We start from the raw sequence: 21,402 nt of genomic DNA on the forward strand, positions 1-21,402 counted from the left end.
AGAAGCAAGCATGTTGTAAACGGATACTCTTTGTGATTTTGGGATTTTGTGTTTGGAATGTATTTTGTATTTTATGACAGGGTCCTAAAGAAAAGAGGAACATAATACAATTTTAGTCGTTTACACAAATCTGAATGGCTAAGTTACATTTATTCTCAGGTGTTTGGCAATATGGGTCTTAAGAGTAATGGCCTACTTTCTGCACATTGGCACACATCCTCTGAACACAGTTTGGAGACCATCTTGCTTCTTTGGGGGGCGGAGTAGAACACAGTGCACTTTATGTCTGCAAGGAAAGAACAAATAGTTTATAAATTCCTGACAAATTTAAAGACATGTCCCCTCTGTCCTGACAAAAAAATGCAGAAAATATCAAATAAAAAGCTTACTTGGTTCATAATAATCATAGAACACAGCTGGAGCAGGCTGGAGAAGGCCAATTGGTACTCTCTGTATAGCATCAAAACTAATGCATTCCTCTCTTTCAAAGAGCTAGGGTGAGAGAGGAAATCTTTTAGTATTGGACATATTAAATGTTTTTGTATGTAAATAGATTTCAGCCATACCTCATTGAAGTAGATCAGCACTCTTCCATAGGTGACCTCATAATGGGAAATGTATCGTTCAGGTGGCAGTTTTAACTACGAGGAGACAAGCACTTAAATTTAATATAGTAGAAGAAAAGACTTAAGGGAGGACTGCTTGTTCTGGATATGTTTTTGTCCCATCTGTATTTTCATTTCAAATTCTTCTGATGGTACCCAGGAGCTTCTGTCACCGTTGCCATGGAGAACAAGCCAGACGCAAATCAGAAACAGTCGTGAATTCAAACCGCTTCATCGTTGCGTCACAAAATATGATTCCTTCATTAAATAATACATTTAATCCAGAATTCAAACCGTCTGTCGGTAGGCTAAATATGACGGCTAACTTAGCTAAGAATAAACACTCGACAAGAGTCGACATAGGGGGAAACAGCTAGCCTGGCTCTGACCAAAGTTATCTTTACTAATTAACATGTATATGGTATGTTTAATCTAAACAAAAAACTACAGATTGCCATTTTACAAGGGGTTATGAGTATTTATTTGGCAGGAGCAGTAACTTCCTGGAGTCTCTGCTGATTGTCATAGTTAACTTAAAGGCTTTTATTGCGACTTTCTTTTGAAGAACCAGATATTTTCTGACACAGAGTTTCATGTCCGTTCATTCAAGCTCCAACTGTCAATCACCTCAGCTTGTCTATTGAAAAATGAATGGGACATGACAACGTGAGCTGCTTGAAATGATGATGATGATGAAAAGGAGGCAGAGGGAGCTACTAACCATGTCCAGGTCCGTAGTTAAAGCCTCAAATCCACTCAGAAGTGTGATGTCAGCAATGGCCATTCCTGTGAGCGTTCTGTTCTGGCTATGACTACACACAGGAAAACAATTAAAACTAGAGAGGCACTCGGAGAGCATAGACATCTGCCAAGGCGTTTTGTTACTACAGGGATGTTTGAGGCGGCTGTTGAGTTTTCACTCAGTGTAATTTACAATAGGTTCATGGGTTTATGAAAAATTCTGTTAATTTTGCTGTAGACAGTAATGTGACAACCTATTAACTTTGCAATGTTAACGAAAGTGAAAAATCATTGGTGCATCTGCCCAGTTATTCAGATCCCCTTAAAAATATAGTGTGTTTTTCCTTGGCCCATGCCACATCCTTCTATCAAGTTTCATGAAAATCAGACCAGTAGTTCTTCCAAAATCCTGCTGACAAACAAACAATCGGACCTGAAAACAAAACCTACTTGGCAGAAGTAAATATAGACAAAGCTCATTGTCTCATGAATACTGAGAAGATGTGATTTGAATCGTATTAACTAACCTGACACAGATTCTGTAGGTGACAGTCTCGTCTGAATTTAAGTCGTTATCAAGATCTCTTCTACTTCGGGTGCGGGCGTCAAACAACTCAATTTCTGATCGTGGCACTCGTGCCTTCAAGTCCTCGTTAATATCATAGTCATCATAGTATTCATAATTTTCTATGACCTTAGCTAGGGAGACAGAGGTTAATGAAACTGTGTTGCTTTTACCAGCAGTACATGTGTCTGTGATCTGTTATCAGTAAGAAAAGCTCACCAGTGTACTTCACTTTCCCCTCCACTGTGACGCTGATAGACACTTGGTTACAATCATTCTTGGGTTCCAGTAGATGGTAAACCTTTAAAACCTGCCAAACAGATTGAGGATTTATTGTAAACGATGGCTCTCTTTGATCACATATACAGATATTGATCAGACTTACTTTTAGCTTGAAATGGCCTTTTCCTGTCAATTGCACAACAATGTTGTTTCCTACAAGTTTCTGAGACAAAAAACACAAGAAAAAACAAGCAATCTAAGAATGACGTTGAATAATTCTGTGGATATTTAAAGGTGAGGTGTGCAATTCTAGATTTCCAAAACGCTTATTATATCTCCTCACAGCCCACTAACAACAATACAGCCCAGGCTCTGTAAATAGGAAACATACAAAGTGGCTCAGAACGAGCCAGCAGCCATGATTTGTGTGTCAGGTAATGTTAAATTACTTACTTATTAGATGATCATCAAACTTACTTTCTAGTTTTGCAAGACATTCTCTTCATATAATGTAAGTTATAGAAGCAGTGAAACCATCTTGTTCTCTCTGCATGTTAGCTTTACAGAAACAACTGTAGCAACAGTTTGCTAACCCACAACCTATCTGACTTTATTTACAATACTGGCCCTTTAAGTGTAATGCTGACAATGCTCTATGATACCTTAACGTCTGTTTCCACTTTCTGCCGTTTTTTCTCCAGTTCAAGCTTTACAATGTCACTCCTTCCTGGGGCTGAGAACTCTGCTATTACATTTGCTTCGGGAGTGTTGGTCCTCTTTAGCTCATACTCTGCGAGGGCTTCCAGTGCCATGATGGTATCCTGCACATGGTAATAAAACATTGATAACATGTTTAATATTTCTAGTCTGACAGTAAATCTGGATTATATGATGACAGATTAAGCAAATGATACAGGGGTCATGTCCAAATACAAGGATTCTTTGGGTTCAACATTTCTCAATCTAGTGTCTCAATCACCTGGGATGATTTGAAGCCTCCAAAATAGTTTTCTTGGGTGGTTAACCAGCAGACTGTTTTGTCTGCCCACGTGATATGCCCAAGTTCCACTGCAGTTAGGAGGGCATAGGCTGTCGTCTCTACTGTAATGACATCTGCAAACTTCTGATTCTCTGGGCTGTCATTAGTTGTCCACAGATAACAACCATTCTTCCCTGATGAATTCAGAAATGGGCAATCAGTAAAAAAATAAATAAAAACAATTAACATATTGACCAAAACAAATCTGGTTGCTCTTAGGGTTGGGCGATATGTAAATATATGAGATATTATAAACTGGTCAACAAATGTTCTGCCACATATCACAATATAACTTTAATATATCTGGGTGTATTAGGCAATGCTGTAAATCATTTACAAGAACTGATTTATGGTTAAATTGGACTTTTATATGATTTTTTCATCCATGTAATTCACTGGGTTTGCTAAAGACAGATATTTCTGTCAGTTTATTTTATCCAATATCAGTTTCTCAATTGATCATACTTAACTGACTATACTGGCTGTTTTCGATATATATTTGGACAACACAATATGAAATTACATATTTTATCCATATCGCCCACACCTATTCGCTTTAATTGGACATGCCTTCAGTAGCCAGTCCTTCAAGTTTTGACCAGACAGATGAAAGATCCGTTCCCTCTGGTTGACAAACTGAAAGACAGTAGGCTGTAATGGCAACAGCATAGGGATGCTGAAGCTCCTCAAAGTGTGACAGGAGGTATGCTATTGATTTTGAAATTGTTTTTCCCTGTTAGAAAGTAGTATTAGTCAATTAATTGTTTGGACCTAATCTTCTTTGCAAATGATACATTGACTACAGTGTATTAAAATATATATAGACTTCAAAAACTTTAGTTACCGCATAATTTCTCATTTCAGTTTCCAGGAATTGAAGGGACCGTTGCAGAGCAAGAGTTATGAAAGCTGTCATGAATGCTTCTTGATCTATGCCTTTCTACATTAAACACACAGAAACAATATTGCATTCAAATCACTGCTGTTGAAATTATGCAATACTGTTCTAATATACATATATGCATGTTTTAACATGTCACACAGTACATCTTACCAGAACTCCTCTGTGCAGCACTGGTTGTTTGTCACTGAATGACCCATCAGGCTGCTGCACTGTCAGCAAGTGCCTGACTGTGTGACTGATCTCTTTTTCTGTTACAACCTTAGCCATCTTGCCCTGCTGTCCAAAATCCACAGTTTGACGCTCTGCCACCAACGATAGCACTTTCACTACAAGGGCTGTCACCCTGAGGACAAGAGGAAGAATAATAACTGAAAAAAAGTTGACTTTGAGAATTTGGAAGCGAGGACAGTTGATTTACTATGTGAGATATTGGAAGTAACTACCTTCCATCACAAATCAATAAGGCAGCTAAAAACACACACTCACCAGGTACTAGATGGCACTGAACCCCATGCTCCATAAGATCCATTGCGTTTCCTGAATGTTAAAATCCTCATACAACCTGACAAAGAAAGTGTTTACATTGTTAAAAAAAATGTCTATAGCTTTGTCAGTGACCTGCAACCGGAATAAAAAAACAATACCATGCACTCTAATGAAGAAATGACCCGACTGCTCACTTAAATTATTAGCTCAGTAAACCGTTTCCTAATGAGTTTATGGTCTCAATCTCTAGTTTAAAGTCTTTCTCTATACAGCATGATGTTCATTTAGAAAATATTGTTCAAAGGCTTCTTTTGACTGCTGGACAATATTCCCAGTCCAGATCAGGCCTGCCCTGCACACAACCTGAGCCAAGCCCTGCTTTACCTTCTAGAGTCATTTAACAGTTTGCCAGAACTTCCTTGAGGCCAACTGAAACTCCCACACAACAGTTTTTGCCTCCTTCTTGGCTAGACGTTGTCCTTCAATACTGGTGGTTACTGCCAAAACAGGCACAGTCAATATTCTGACCACAATTCCTAGTTCCTACTGCTTCAACAATGCAGACTAGGAACATGGCCCCATGTTGCTAACCTCACCCAGGAATACATGAGAAATGTCTGGGAAGTGGGAGCTAAAGACCTAGTGTACAGGGGCCTCAGCCAGATAGTCCCAGTTCACCTTTACAACACATTTTACCAGGTCTATCCGGCTCTCTTCCCCGTCATCTGATCTAGGGGTACGTGTATTTGTCCTGAACCGGGACAGGACCTTCGGTTCAATATACAGCTTCCTCAGTTCGGTGCCCTATGATCCAACCAATTACTGTACTGAGTCTATGTATATCCACGCATTTGCATCCATGGAACATAATTCTAGAGAGCAAGTTTTACCCTGAAAGTAAAAAACAATAGGCAGAAAATGTTGTCCTGATGGTGGCACTAATGGAAAGGTACAGGGGTCACTGAACAGATTAAACTTAAATTCAGTAAGACACCTTATTGTTATATGTTATAAGTGTGACAGAAAGACAGACAGGCTCTTCTGGTTCTTGTAATAGGCAAGAGGAACAGAAATCAAAACACATATTATAATTTGAGTTTGGCTGAAACTTTCTTCTTAAATATTTGTATATTATATTATATTTGTGTGCTTAGTCATAGAAACAATTTGAATTTAGTTCATAAATGATAACAACATTGTGCGGTTAACTGCTTGATATGTTCCTACCTTTCTCAATTATTTTAAGAGCATCATCTCTGGTACCAGCAGGCAGGTCAAACCATTGGTCACTCAGGTCAAGGTAGCGGAGAGCTGAAACTGTAGGGGCTAGCCGTACCATTGTCTGTTCTAAACATCCTGTTGGCAGTACGATCAAGCCAGCAACCTTCTCAAAGGAAAGAAGGTTCCTTGCATGTGAACGGCCAAATCCATCCCCTGTCAAATGAGGACACTGAAAGGGTGAGATACTTATTTACCAAGGTCTTTGAATTTTATGTATGTGTCTAAAAGCGCATACCTTCCACTGAAATATAAATATTGGAGATGGAGTCAGGGACTATGTCATTTGGTAAAGATCCGTCAAGAGTGAAATTCTTAGTGTTTGTCCCTATCAAAATGGTGAGAGGTAAATTGATTAAAGCAAACATAAAGGCAATATATATTGAAGGATAAAAATAATAACTGTTATGCAAGTATAAATACTGCAACAACTCACCATCTAATTTAAACACCAGGGTTTCTTCCTCTCTCTGTTGTAGTCCTTCTGTCTGCAACATGAGAAAATAGAGAAATATGCAAATAGTGTGTAATAAAAGTGTGTTGATTTAAGTAAACATTAGTAGTACACAAATGTGCTCATTAGTTATAATTAGGACTGTCCCCAAGATTTTCCTAGTTGACTAGTTGTTACACGTTTATGATATTAATTTCATTATTTAATACATATTTTAACAGCCGCCTGTTAAATAAAAACAGTAATGATTTTGAAAGGAGACTGAATGTTTAGTTAATTTATTTCTACACAGGGTAACATCACACAGTCTCGTTGTTGGAATAACTAACTTTCAACTTCACAAAAACAAATACTGGTGGACTTAAAGATACGATGGATGACATATAACGTTATCAGTTACTTACAAAATAACTCACTATAAACTCACTCCTCTTCCTTAGTTTCATAGCTCTCCTGTCCCTACCTGAACCCACCATGTCTTCATCCCCAGAATAGTCCTAGTCGTGGTTGCTGTAAATCAGCTGTGAGCTGATGGGTCCCCCGTTCCTACCCCAGTCCAGGTACTAGCTGTCTGTACCTGGACTGGGGTAGGAATGGTAGGACCACTGAATAGTGGCTGCAGCTAGTACAGTTAGCATAGGCAATAGTGCACCGGGGAGTGACTCCCTGTGTTGCAACAATGTTTAACATTGTTTTTGTTTTTCTGTGACTATCCGACTAATGAAAATGAACAATTAAGTTGACTATTAGAGGACAGCACTAGTTATAAGAATAAATAAAAAATAAAAAATATTTGAAATTAAATTAAATATAATTATTAGGGATGAGTGCGTACACCACTGTCTGTATCTGTTAAACCAAATAAGTTATCTGTATCTGTATATGTACTCGGAATGGGTGGGGCTTAAACTAGACATGGGTGGGACTAACTGGAAGTTGTTCATTTAAGCCTGAAATTGATATGATTGGTTGATCCAAAGTTGCCATATTTATTAGAGAACTATTTACAGAGCAGTCTCAGAATTGAGCTTCAGAGCAATGTTTTGACAGTAAGAGAACTATTTGCTATTATAAAAGTTTTTATATTTATTTTAGAAAACAGATTGACACATTTTGATGACACTAAAAAGTATGCAGTACATTATCTGTACTGGATGCTCATTTCAACTGACTGAACAAGAAACAGAAAATACTTATGTCACTGAGATTTAATATGACTTGCATTACGCCAGTCGGCATATTTATTTTGTTTTTTATAATATTTGTTTTGCAGACATAATGTCTTTGTCACTCACCAACACATTCAAAGTCTTCTCAATTGCATCTATTCCCCAGTCCTTCTCCATATCGTAGAGACGTATTTTGATGGGTATTGAGCCGGTTACCATGGGGACAGCAGAGAAGGAGACAAACTGGGAAGATTGTGGCTCCACAGTAATGTTAACAAAACTTGTAGTGGAGGCTGAACTGGGGGAGCAAAGTCCCTCAGTTTGTTCCATATGAACTGCCACCTATAGAAATGTCCCGAAGGAAAAAAAACATTAAGAATTAAATTTCAGTTTGCACAGTAGGCGGTGCCACATTAGGTTATATCTACCTGTAGTTCGCTGGAGCCATAGTTGTAGATAACAGGCGCAATGGATAGTTGCTCATATTTCTTCACTGAGTAAGGCAGTTTTAGAGACACAAACACATCCTTAAATGCTCTGAACTCAGACGGCTTAACTACGCAGAAACCTGAATGAATCATAGAGGAAGTGCAATTATTAATGAGAAGCTCTTCAGTCTAATATCCAAGATGCATTTGTGAAGTGGGAAGCTGTTATTACCAGTGGCAGCAGATAAAGTGACAACTTGAATCTCCCACGTGGTGATGGAATCAGGTACAGCAAAAGAGTACCTAAAAGTTTACAATTAATTAAAATGCATCTGAGAAATGCTTTGTGTATATTGTAGACTTAAAGCTGCAGTAGGCATTTTCAACATACACTGTGAAAAACTTTCCTCCTCTCTCTCTGCTGGCTCATATAACTCGGCTAAGCCCCTCCCATTTCAGCGATTGGGGGCAAGAAACAGAGGAAACTGATTTTTTTGTGAGGGGAGCACTGTATTATGGGACTGCTAAACCGACTTCTAATAACAACTTTCTTCTGTGCGGCTAGTACACCACACACACCACACTGTCACGCCTCAAAAGGCGTGACATATAATAATTATAATTATTATATGTTAATAATTATAATTTTCTTTGCCTTTGCCACTTGTTGATACAAGCGCTGTGGAATCAAACATAATGAGCCTGAAGCTCTGTGTGCAGCCGGAACTTGTTCACACATGTCCTTTGTACTATATGCTGCTGAAAAAGGTTGTATTGGAAATTTATCACAAAGGATTTCCTGCAGGATTGTCCGCCATTGAATTAGGCTTTCGCCATCTCAAGGGACGTGCATCTGCATTTGTAGATGTCTAGTTTTCTCTCAGACCACTTGAATTACAATATGCTGCGTCTTTGCCAAATGAATGAAACAAAAACTATTAATAACTGCCCACCTCAGCTTTAAGATTATGGATTTAACAGATTCACTTACACTGAATGGTGGAAAAAGCATAAAGTCTCACACTGACAATATTAAAAGCAACAAACAATGCAAATGATATAAACAAAGCCATAGGGTAGCAATGGTTTTAAAGTCTATAACTAGCCACTGTATTTCACTGGAAAATAAAATATTAGATCAAATCTGCTTTAAAGTTAATTATACATTAATTGTCCATATATTACCTTCCCTTCCCATTCACATCAAATTCTGTGAAAGCAAAGCTTGTGGGGAAATATCGTCGGATGTACTGAGCAGCCGTGTCCAAGAAGAACTGTTCAATGATAGCTGTGCTAGCAGCTAAAAATGAGAAAATTCAAAATTTGTAACTAAACTGTGATAATCATGCCACAGTTATTAAATGATAGCTAAGTAAATGTGTAAAGTATTCAATGTCCACATGAAAATTTCATCTCACTCCGGCCAAGTCCTTTCTGGGCATCCTCTTGTATCTTTTGTTGTCTCAGTCTTTCTCCTTCAAAGCAGCATTTTAAAAAAGCATCTGCACAAGAAGAATTTGCTTCCACCAGAGAGACTCTCTGCGCTCTTTCCTGACATGTTCGTCTCATAGGGATGAGAGAAAACCCATGAACACAACATTCTTTCAACTTTTCATCAGTAAAGTTGGATTCTGAAAGTGACATTAAAAAGAAAAAAAGACACATTTTATAGTATATTCTTACCAGACGTATCTTACATTATTTTGTAGTAATGTCAGAAAGTTGACTTACGTAAGGTAATCATTTCCTGTTGAAGGTCTACAGAACGTCTCTGTCGTGCAGATTGTGAATCACAGCCAAGCTCTAGAAAGTATATATAAGCAGCAATTAAAGCCCAACATGGGAAAAATAAGTCCTGTGGCAGCTGGGCTTGAGTTTGGATTGATTAACTCATATAGTCTTGACAATTATCAGGCAATTGTCTTCAACTGAATCAGCTCTCTGCTTCATTCATCCATCTTCTATTACATTTAGACAGAATAAAATACTCGTATAAACACAATCTAAAACTGGATGAAAGAAAATGAAAGAAAAACTGTGTTTTTGTCCCATACTCCCTTTTCCACTTCGATTGGGACTGAGATACAAAAGACAGGCCAGCTTCTATTAGTACAGACGCAGGGTCAGATCCTCCACTGTATGAGCAACCAAGGTCATTTGACTCCATAGAGGAAAACACCTGAAAAGTAGGTACAGGAGCTTTGATTCACTGTATTATTATATATGGGTTGAATTGAATAATCTCTGTTTAAGAGAAAATAGATATGAGGGAATGTGTGAAAGTGTTACCTGTTTGGCTGTGAGTCTATTATCGGCTTTTAGAGCGTAGATGGCTTTATCCACAGCCAGCAAAGCCACTCTGGCATTCTGACCATGTAAATCAAATCGTAGTTCAGCGTGTTTTCCTGGTACAAATGCTGCCTTTTGTTCCACCTAAATTAAAGTAAAATATTGGGGATTTTTAAATGATGCGCAAACAAAACATCTAAATAAAATACAAACACATGGGGGCTGTGTTCACTAGTTGAAACAACCTAAACAGGAATACCTCCCTGTCTACCTCCAAACCCATTCATAACTAGAAGGGCAGCTCGGAGAGCCCGCAGACCTGGGCCAAGGCCCAAATAGTCTTAATGTTAAATTATGTAACGCATTACATATGCCTGCATTGCAGTTTGCCCTACATCTTGCAGTATTAAGAGAGAAAAAACAAGTAATTTGTGTAGCCTGGCCTGTGATTGTGGATCTGCTCAAGAAGTGTGTGAAACAAACAGTCCAACAGAGGTAAAAGTTCTGTTGTTTACTGTCTTCCCTCTCCTCTAGGCTGCCTCTTAATCTGATCTGTTTACTCACCTTGACGTTTACCCCACACTTCATCCCTGACATCTACCCACACCGAGTCAGCAATGATGTTACCATGCTGGTCATAGTAGTAGCCAATCAGACGGAAAGATGGCACCATATCAGGCGTTATCTGCAGGTTGTCTCTACTAACTGTAGTATGCATTCTGAGAGAACCCTTTTTTATTAGGATCCCACGGCTTAAGACCTACAACACAGTCAGTTATAACATGTTAGATATGACACAAAACTGTTGCTTCTCTTTGTCAAAACAAACCATGTTGCATTCACTCAGATATGCCTCACCATGTAGTATATAAACCCATCTTTCTGGCCATTGGTGTTGTAAACTACAGTTAGAGAGTCGCCCACAGAGTACATCTTGTTGGTAATGCTCAGGTAAAGGTAGCTGTTACTCGGAGATGAAGCACGTTGAATTACTTTCCTTTGCTGAAGGCCGTCTGCAGACACCTAATGAAGGCAGAGTGTAACCAGTTAAACTGAACTGACTGTCCAGTAGTTTATCAATTAATCAACAATGTTAGATCTTAGGGATACTGACTTCAACAGTGATCTGAGCTGTAGTTCCAATATTAAATACAGTAAAGACTGCCCCCTCCTGGTCAGTGGTGCCTTGCCAAGATTTATCTGAAGATACTGGTACATCAATCTTTACTGGCACACCAGCTGCTGGGGAGCCATCTGGGAGACGCACAACCACCTAATAACAACAAACAAAATATTTTACATACAAAACCAATACACTCATTTACATAGCTGTGTACCCATTTGTTATTTGAATGCGTACCACCACGTCTAGTGGATATTCAGGAAGGAAAAATGAGCGGGTTCGAGACAGATCTATGGTGTATTTGTGGGAGATGACAGGAAGGTAAACTTCTGCCTCTTGTATTTCACCACCTGGACCAAAAAGAATCAGATATGAATGAAAAATCACAATAATGTTCCAAATATTGTCATATTCTTATTCTATTTCTACTTATACCCTCTAAAATATGTAATGGCTATTGTATAATACAATTATTATTGTTAGTATTATGATTATAGTATGACTAAACATACTTTGTGCACAACACATGCGGCTATATACAAAACACAGAATCTTTTGCACATAAAATATTTTCTCACTTTACATCATTACACACAACAGTTTTTTATTTGGAGATCAATTGGGAAGTTGCTGATGTAAACATTGGTATATAGCGTGGAAGAGTGTCTTTTACTTTGTATGTTGGTGACAAATACTCCCAAGTAGATTTGTGATCCCCTTTTCTGCAAGTCAGAGAGGGTTTCATTGTTCTTTTTTTGGAGGTGCATATTTAAGTCTGCTATCCGGAGAGAAGCTGCTGCAGTTCCATTCTCGACCTGCAAGAAATACTTGACCTTTAACTACTGTAACCCTTAAAAGATGCAATAGGTAGGCAGATTATCTGATCTCGGATCTTTAAATAAGCTTTAAATATCCGTTTCCTCACCGAATCAGTCAACGCCACTCCCGGGATAAAGACAGGCTTCGTTGTTTTACCACGGCCTTTTTCTACCACTCCAAATTGGCAGTGGTAAGCCCCTTTAACGTTCTCACCATGTGAATACCTAGAGAAAATGATTGTACAATTGGTACTGTTAAGATCAAGACAAAAAGAGAGTCTGAAAATGTAGTCAAGCCTAAAGATTATCATAATAGCCTATGTTGTAAAATATGTGGACTAGGAAGCTTTCCTTCATTTCAAAACTGCATTCATCAACTTTTTTTTGTACATTAATATTGAATCAAATTAGTAGGGATATGAAAGGGGTCACTTAATGACACACAATTGCAATGTTAGCAACTAAGGCAATGATTTGTGTGTTTTTCTTTTTCTTTACCTGTTGCCAGTTCTCGTGGCATACAGTTGCCAAAAATTGAATAATGCAGCTTTAACAGGAAACTTGGCAGTACATTAACTTTAATGAGAATTTAGTCAACACTTACTTGGCTGAGATGGTGAAGTCAAACTGTTCAGCATTTAACAGAATATACCTCTGCGTCATTGCGATGTTCACCTCAAAACTGGGTAAAACTAGGGTGTGTAGGGATAAAATATTTTTTACGGGTAAGAAATATTATCTGATCATTTTAAAGAAAGAAGTCATACTTAAATTAGTTTACCAAATTTTTGGACTTTAAACTCTCGGGAGGCAGCATTGGCTTCATCATCTTCATAGTGTGCTGTAATCTTCCATGTGCCCATTCTTTGCAAACAAAACATACATGTGTTATTATTTCAAAGTTGCTTGTGCTGTTATGTTAGACCCAATTTATTATAAATGTGTTTTAACATACTTGGAGACATCAGGTATGTGAAATATGTCTTTGAATATTCCTCCCTTTGCAATCTTAAGAGAGTTGAATACTCTTTTTCCACCAGCATTCTATCATAAAATGCATAAATCATGAAATTAAACCATGACAATAATTGTGCCCATCTTTCAAAGTCCTCTTAATTCTCAAAGAAAATGTGTCTACTCACATAAATTGATATCTGGAACACTCCCTCATGAGGCCTGAATGTGTGGTCAAGAGTGAATATCCTGTAGTTCACTAGAAGAGATAATCAACATCAATCACTGTTAATTTTTGTTGAGAATTAATTTTACATTGTTTTACTTGTTTTTTGTTTTTTTTTTACATTTATTGACTTTTCTTTTACCTGTCTGTGTTGGGTTGTAGATTGGCTGATCAGTCTGAATAAAGATATTGCCCCTGTGATTTGATACCAGGACCCTGGTTTGCTTCCTGTGAAGGAAGGAGGGGCTCTCTGCCACCAGCATAAGGTGCATACGGTCTCGATGTTGAGAAAAACTTGACATATGTTCCATGTCTATCTATAAAGATGCAAATTAGAAGTTTGGTTTAATAACATCTCAGTCCCGTCTAAATTGTTTGTTTTTTGTATAAGTGCAGAAGTTTCTCATACCATGAGCTCCACTGTTTTGATCTCCCCTTCCGTAGCACACACAACAGTTTTCTTCGCAGACACAATACCAGTTTTATGCTCCAGGTGAAGAGAAACAGTCTGATTAAGATGAGATTTTCCCATCTGGACAAACACTTTCTCATTTACACCCACATGAAACACTCCAGGGGCTGAGATGAAGAATCTGCACACAAAAGTGAAAAATAACACTTTCTTAATAGCAATTACTATGGATAAACATCTGTAATGCCACATATTTTGTCTTATCTTTTATATTATGACAAAATTTATAATTTAACATATATTATACTGTAAACATTTGCAAGTTATTTACTGTGTAATTATATCAAAGTTCAGAAGTCAGAGAGCATAATTTAACCCTCACAGAAAAAGGTTGGCATTACATTGCATTATTACATAATGTAGGTTCATGCAGCTATTTCTACATTTACCCGTTGTCCGATGAACACTCTGATTCCTTAGTCAAGATCAGGAGCAGCATAAAAAAGATGTGGCACTTCATTGTGCAGCTCCTATTTCTTTGCCTGCACTGACACAGACTTCAGATTAAATGAGGTTTTGTTATTCATCCACCCCTGTATTTCTCAATCGTTGGATCCCTCAGTGCCCTCCCTCTATTTTTTTCTTCAAAGGTAACTTAAACAGTAAATTCAAAATTATTCCTCATAGTGATACAGACATAAACAGAGAAAATGGTAAAATATGACATGCATGCTGATGTGTACATAAGTGTGACAGGCTTTGTGGTTCAGTAGTGTGTACATTTCTACGCAGATGAAAGTATGAAATCTAATAATAAAATAAATAAATAATAATGAGGCTAACAATGCAGATCAGATCATAGTGGACTGATCCATTTTAGACTATAACGTTTGATTTTATATTACTGCCTGGCTTGCAGCATGGAAAGTGTGTGTGTGTTTCTATTGCACAATGGGTAACCATTCCCTCATTGGCTACTGCAAGTCAGCCAGATCATGTGATTTACAAGAAATCAAGTGTATTCTGTTTGGGATGAAGTGCCTGCTGTTGACTCTAATGCAGGAATGATTTGCTAAAGTAGAGCTCAAATATATCTGTAAACTCCCTACTTACAACACTTTCTTCAGTTTGGTTAATCAGATTTTTTTATATGTCTTATTAATAGTAAAGCATACTGTGCAGGTTACTTGCAACTTTACAATCCCCAATCATTTGCGTATTCATTAGTGAACTCATATGCTGAATCGAATTTAAAAAGCTGCCAAACTGTATTCTGATCTTTGCCTGGGTCGAGACCTTTGAATCCGCCTACTCCACCGAGTTGACAATTCTGTCTGATGTTAGGCAATTCTAATCTGGCAAAATGGTACAAAAACAAAATAACTAAACCCTCTATCAATTATAGCAGAGTGCATCACAGCTGCACTTGGGATTTATGACACAGAACAAATAAGCAAATAACAAAGATAAACAGGGACAAGGCCAGAAACTTTATTTCTTTCTACATGAGCAGCTTGGTGTAAGATGAAATAAACAGTTACAAAAAAACAGATCTTCCATTCAAGTGTAGCAGGATACAATATGCAATTCCACATTAAACACACTGACTGGGCAGAGAATTCACTTTTTTATATGTACATTTTAAAAAAAAATGTAAGTGAATGCATCCAATGATTACATCTTTATTGATGTTTTACTTTATACTCATAACTTTTGTGTAAATGTAAACACCCATAAACATCCATGTCAAGAGTTTTAGAAGAATTTATGCACTAAAATGGTTATTCGAGCCAAGTGTTCCAGATTAAGGGCACTGATCCCTCTGAAGTTTTGCCTCAATTTTCCACCTTTTATGGCCCTTTTATAATAGTAGATCCATTATGTTTGTATAAGGAGATTAAATTTGAATTCTAACTCATTTTTGGTCAATAAGCAATCAATCGTATATATCTTTATCAACTTAGTTCAGGATATTCCTTTAAACGTTTGGAATTGTATTTTTAACATACATCAAAGTTTCAGATTAAATAATACATAGCTGTAACATTGAGATTAAGATAGTTTTAAAGAACTGAAAAATATTGGCTCCTGTACAATTAAAATCAAGTTAACGAATACATATAAATTATACACATATACATACAGTTTGTCATGGCCTTGTATAATCCAAACACATTTGGCACATGGAAGAAACATCTCTGTCAGACTCCATTTCATTTCAACCACAAGCCATGTGGCCTTGTGGTATATCATCTCCTCACCCATTAATAATCTGATTCTCCTTACATAGCGAGAGATACCAATTGTACTAATATTTATCTGTCTAGTAAAACTATATAAACAACTGATCCATGTGTTCAGTTTACTTGCTTCTCTAAGATAATATGATATCCACACACCTAAAATAAATTCAAATAATTTCAGCTCTTTGGAACTAGGGAGAAAATTTAAAAATGTAACTCCACTGCTGTAGCTTAGAGAAGGTCGATTCTGTCTAGATAGGCTGCAAGAGAGAATTCAGGGAGTTGAAAATCCAGTCTAGTGTCTGGAAGCTTAACATGATCAACTTCAACAAACTGTTTAAAATCCAGTATGGGCCCTGCAGAATCAAACTTTTTTACTACTATTAAAATGCAGTCCCTTCTTATTATAGGAGCTACATGACAATTGATTAGGTCCCATGTTGATCTCTGTTACCACAGTAAAAAGTACGAGGGAGTAAATGAGAGTCGGGTGCATGATGTCCATCCACAACTCCTGGATATGGACAAGTAACACAAGAATTGCGTTTGGACAATCAACACCAGACTCCCTGTCAAAACTTGGGATGAACAACCCTAGGAGTTAATCCTGCAGTGGAGGGATGAACTGAAAAAATATCATTGTAGATAAATTGAAACCAGTGCAGAATCATAAAATCGTATCATAAAATATAAGGTTTTTAATATAAGATTTTTTTAAAGTTTTTGTTGAAGCAGTTACTGTTGAGAAACTGAACAATTAATAAAATGTCAAGAGAAAGTGCGCTAAACACTCAAAAATGTAATCCAAGAGTAGCTGTTTCTTAAAAATTATGTAATCCATGTTCCTAAATTTTCTACCACTAAATGCTTGTTTAAAAATGTACATATTTTTAATTTAACAATTCCCTTTATTTCTTATCTATAAGTGTCAATATTAGTGAATTCACTTGTACTAAGCGAAAGTAGTAAAAAAGTAAACTATTTTAATACTTACACCATGCACCATCAATAATATACTGATAATAGTCCCAGAGAAGCAGATATGAATCATTTGTCCCTATGCATATGAAGTTTTAAAACTTTTTCTTTCTAAATGATTTCAAATATTGCTAAGTTAACTCTCCTCTGCATCCGTCTTCAACCGCTGCTTGTTCAGTTTGCCTGTCCATGTCCCCCTCTCTGTCTCTTCCCCTCTATCCATCTCATTTCATGCAGGAGTGGGGTTACCTAAGAGACACGGCCTCAATGGAGAAAATCTCTTTTTCTACAATTAACTGTGAAAGTGACAGAAGGAAAAGAAGGGAGGGATCTACGGAGGGGTGTAGACTCAGAGAAGAAAAGAAGAGAGAGAAGGACACAAGTGCGCATGGCAGGTAAAGAGACTTAAAGTTAACAACCAATATTTGCACTCGTTTTTAAAGTTTTCGACTTCAGAAATTTCTGAATAAATACCCATAAAAGTGACCACATTCATAGAACTTTTTGTTTAATGTTCGGACCCTCACACAGTAGCATTTTGTCATTGCATTTAACTTTTTGATTTGGTAAATATATTCTTTATTATGTTTTGTAAGGCTAATAATTCATATGATAAACTGACATGTAAAGTAATTATGCTATTTTATGTCCTATATTGGGAAGGTTTACACACACTATTAATAAATACACAGTTTTGTAGCACAGTTTTGTTGCACCTCATACTTGAATTGGGATTAGGCCAAATTAGGTTGCATTACACTGATCCCAGTGAAAGTGAATTATGTCTATCACCATAATCTCTAAAAATGCAGAGGGAGTGACCACTGGGTTTCCATGGAGAGATGTACACAAAAGGGTGTGGCGTGGGAATGTCCTCAGGGGTCAGGAGTGAGGGTGAAAGGGTCAGAGGTCAGAGCCAGCTGGACAGCACACAAGAGGAGATGAGGGTGAGAAAAAGAGGTGAGGGGGTAGTCCAGAGACTGACTGACTGGACCCAATGGGACATTAACATTGAACTGATGGGAGGCGCACTGACCAATGCCTATTCAGAGAAAAACTAAGCTAAGACACACTCATGTGTAATGGTCCGTGGTAATTGACAAGTGACAAGACCCTCATTGTGGATGCAAAAGCAGTTATCAGAATTCAGTGGTGGATTACAAGCTATACGTACTGGTATTCAGTGGTTATATGGTGCTATTTAACTAAATATTGCCAACATACTCATATAATGCTGTACTGTCCTTAAAACTGGATCATATTGTAAGTATTAAAAAATATTAAGGTCACTTCTTTCCAAAAACAGGCATTTAGGAATATACTGGGATGTAGTTACATATAATTTTATTCATTTTGTGATTTAAGGACTCACTTCAGTATGCATCCAGTATCACCATTTGTTTTCCAATAGTTTTAACTGACAGTTATAATAACTAACAGTATTAAACACAATATATTTCCTCCATTCTTAACACAGTTTCTTCTTTTTTTAACTCATAGAGATCTTGGACTTTAAAATGTACCAGCTGACAATTAAAGCCCATTCGAATATTTATCAGGAGATATTCATTTTTTAAAAAAGCAGAATTTTACTGTGTTGTGAAAAGTAAAAACAATAAAATAAAAATACACAAGCAACATATGATTTTCATCCAAAGACTGGTTCTATGGAACAAGCTGTCTGATAACAGTTAAAACAGTATATTCACTGTTGCATTAATGTCATACAGTTTGAGATTGATGAAATACAGTTTTTGATCAATGAATATGTTGTATCATTTCCAGTTCCCATGGTTATAGATGCTCCATGCACCTCAAGGGTGCAGACAGGAAGGTGAGCGTCTGTGAGCTCTGTCTTCCATGCTGCCGCTAGTGAAGGTCAGGTCAGTGAGGGCAGCAGGCAGTCTGCATTGGGGCCATACTCTGGTGGTCTAAAAAAGACAGTCTTGGGGGCCCAACCCAGGGGGTCAACATGCAAATAGTAACCCCTGAGTGAAAAGCATAGAGCAGATCAATGTTCTCACATTACTCTTGCTGCCCATGACTGTGAATGTGCACGCCTACACACCACATGAGGTTTTCATATTTAATGAAATTCAATCTGAACAATAGAGAAGGCAGCTGTATTTCAACAAAGGTAGAAGTATGACGTCATGAGGGAGCGTTAAAATACCCATATCTCTGTTGAAGTCGATCAGCTTTATGTTACAATTTATGTCAAAAACATTAAATTAGTAGCTGCAAACATAGCACTGTGAAAGAGCAATGCTTGTTTAACTAGCACACATTTTAAAACTCTTCCTCCTCTGAAGTGTCACTGGCCCTCTGCACTCATCCGGCACATGCAGAGCAGATGAAATTCAGTTTTTCTGTCTCAGGCAAGCCTACCCACTGCTGCCTCCCAGTGGCCTCAATGGCACCTGTAACACCACAGTCATATTTCCCATCTGATCCTTGTCCCGGTGCCCAGTTCAGGTAACAGGCAGTAGTTGAACCGGTCCAGAACCAAAACTTAAAATTACAAGTGTAGCGTAGACCTAGCCAGACGTGGGGAGAGGTGGCATTCTTTGCCTTTTCAGCCACCTTCTCCTGAATGTCTTTGGTCGTAATGTGGACAAGGTCAATATGGTGCTCCCTGCAGTAACTCAAAGCTTCAATCCATGTCACGTTTTCCTGGATTAGTATCAGATTTCCTTTAGGAAGACGACAGGAAGAAAAAACAGAGATATTGTACTTAATTTCATAATACAAATTTAAGCAAAATTAACACAAAGGCACACGATGAGTTTAAACATACCTGGAGCCATTTCAGTGGGCTTTAGAGTCTCATTCAGTGTTGTTAATGCAGAGGCGCCATCTGTTGTTGTGTGCACAGTAGTTGTGGGAGGTGTCTGCATTGTTGTCACAGTTGATAGTTCTGCAGTTGCATTGTTGAGCTCAGTGCTTGAGGTACTTGACACAATGTCTGTGGTATTTGGTGTTGTCAGTTCATTGGCAGTTGTTGCTTCAGTGGTGGTAACATTAATGATGTTTGAATGATTGGTAGAAACCACAGTAAAGTGATATGTTATTATGACCTCTTGAGATGTGTTTGGAAGAGTTGTCATATTAACTTGGTTGGTGGTTGGAATGGATTTATTTGCTGTAAGAGTAAGTAATAAATGAATAGACACTGAGTGGTTTGGTTAAAAAACATTAATATTAGAAATTCTACTAGATCACTTTGCTGACAGAGCATGTAATACAGCAACTTACCCCCACGACAAACAAAATGGAGTTTGCCACTGCATTTTAGGTCATTCCACTTCCCTTGATCATTGAATACAGCAGCAACACAATTCTGACCTTCAAGGTAATTAGGCTGAAAGGGTTTCCAGTCACGGAATGATGAGTTGCTCCCATCAGACCACTTCCAGGGATCTTTAAAGAGGCCAATCCACACATCTTGTGACGCAGACACATTTTGTACAGCCTCATTCTCTTTTGCCAAGTGTATGCTGACCAGATCAGACAATAAGCCCCTGCAGTGATTCTGAGCGTCCCTCCATGATTTGGTCTCAGCAACAAAAATGTGACCACTGGTATTACTGTTGCCTGCAAGTCCACAGATTTCATATTTAAGACAAAAAGACCATAGTAATGTTCTGCATTTAAATGTAAATGTGCAGTCTGAAATAATTGACTGCAATTTTGCCATTTCACTTACCATGACAAACAAAACTTCTTCTAGTTCCACAGTCACTTTCAACCCACTTGCCGTGTTGATCCATTGCTGCACACGCATCTTGATTCTTATTTTGTGGTTCTCCTGCCTTCCAGTTAAAAAAATCCAGTTTTTGATCAGGCCACGACCAGTGCCACATCCACACATCTCCAGTCTCCAGTCCTATCCAAGCTCTGGCAACGGCGCCCGATATGAATGTGACCAATCTATTCATATCTGTTGAGTTATGAACTGTAGCTAAATCAGTGTACATCTCTCTGCAATAGGTCTTTGCTTCTTCGTAGGTCTTTGAAATGTTAATAAGGTGAAAATCTGAAGATCCCAGTGTGAAGGAGCAAAATCCTGTGAAATTACAGATAGTATATTACAGCAGTTTGAGTACCAACAATAATAACAACATTCTTGTATTTGTATTTTTTCATTTCAAAAAGAGTTATTTCTTCACAATTAAAAATCTTAGTGTCTTCACAAGCAGCCAACTATATCCATGCATTTATATTATACATTTGAAAAATATCATATGACGAACACAATCAACAGCAATAAAAAAAAAAAGCATGTAAGGTTCAAACCTGAGATCCAAAGCATCACGATAAATCTCTTTTCAGTCATGATCATCTTAACAAAAAGCAAAAAAAATAAAAAATAAATAAAAGTATTATAAATCAATATAATGTCCTGTTATGACCAGTTTCTGTCCAGTTTTCTAACATAAGGTAATAGCAGCTGTGAGGAGCACAGTGT

At 37.6% G+C, this 21,402-nt stretch overlaps 2 protein-coding genes across 2 annotated transcripts in view; both read right to left on the reverse strand.

Annotated features, from left to right (window-relative positions):
• The window catches only part of c4b (complement 4B (Chido blood group)), a 22,693-nt gene extending 8,401 nt beyond the window's left edge, over positions 1-14,292 (reverse strand). Inside the window, 30 exon segments of the mRNA XM_035672834.1 lie at positions 3,113-3,306; positions 3,743-3,905; positions 4,017-4,112; positions 4,227-4,419; positions 4,563-4,638; positions 5,790-5,996; positions 6,079-6,168; positions 6,277-6,328; positions 7,590-7,805; positions 7,892-8,031; positions 8,124-8,194; positions 9,077-9,191; positions 9,310-9,522; positions 9,623-9,695; positions 9,948-10,070; positions 10,181-10,324; positions 10,745-10,762; positions 10,764-10,940; positions 11,039-11,203; positions 11,295-11,453; positions 11,541-11,653; positions 11,977-12,118; positions 12,229-12,346; positions 12,726-12,813; positions 12,903-12,985; positions 13,077-13,165; positions 13,264-13,334; positions 13,444-13,618; positions 13,711-13,894; positions 14,163-14,292. Coding sequence (XP_035528727.1) covers positions 3,113-3,306; positions 3,743-3,905; positions 4,017-4,112; positions 4,227-4,419; positions 4,563-4,638; positions 5,790-5,996; positions 6,079-6,168; positions 6,277-6,328; positions 7,590-7,805; positions 7,892-8,031; positions 8,124-8,194; positions 9,077-9,191; positions 9,310-9,522; positions 9,623-9,695; positions 9,948-10,070; positions 10,181-10,324; positions 10,745-10,762; positions 10,764-10,940; positions 11,039-11,203; positions 11,295-11,453; positions 11,541-11,653; positions 11,977-12,118; positions 12,229-12,346; positions 12,726-12,813; positions 12,903-12,985; positions 13,077-13,165; positions 13,264-13,334; positions 13,444-13,618; positions 13,711-13,894; positions 14,163-14,233 — 3,819 coding nt within the window. The 5' untranslated portion in view covers positions 14,234-14,292.
• Positions 14,293-18,311: 4,019 nt separating this feature from the next.
• On the reverse strand, positions 18,312-20,718 carry LOC118335728. The gene is made up of 3 exons (XM_035672154.1): positions 20,190-20,718; positions 19,732-20,076; positions 18,312-19,627 (listed from the first exon to the last, which is right to left on the reverse strand). Exons 1-3 carry the CDS (start codon positions 20,716-20,718, stop codon positions 19,266-19,268), a joined length of 1,236 nt encoding a protein of 411 aa, XP_035528047.1. The 3' UTR covers positions 18,312-19,265.
• Between the last annotated feature and the right edge of the window lie 684 nt (positions 20,719-21,402).

The sequence above is a fragment of the Morone saxatilis genome, unplaced genomic scaffold (assembly GCF_004916995.1).
Source record: "Morone saxatilis isolate NCDOM2014 unplaced genomic scaffold, NCSU_SB_2.0 Contig24, whole genome shotgun sequence".
In the NCBI taxonomy this organism is placed as follows: Eukaryota; Metazoa; Chordata; class Actinopteri; family Moronidae; genus Morone; species Morone saxatilis.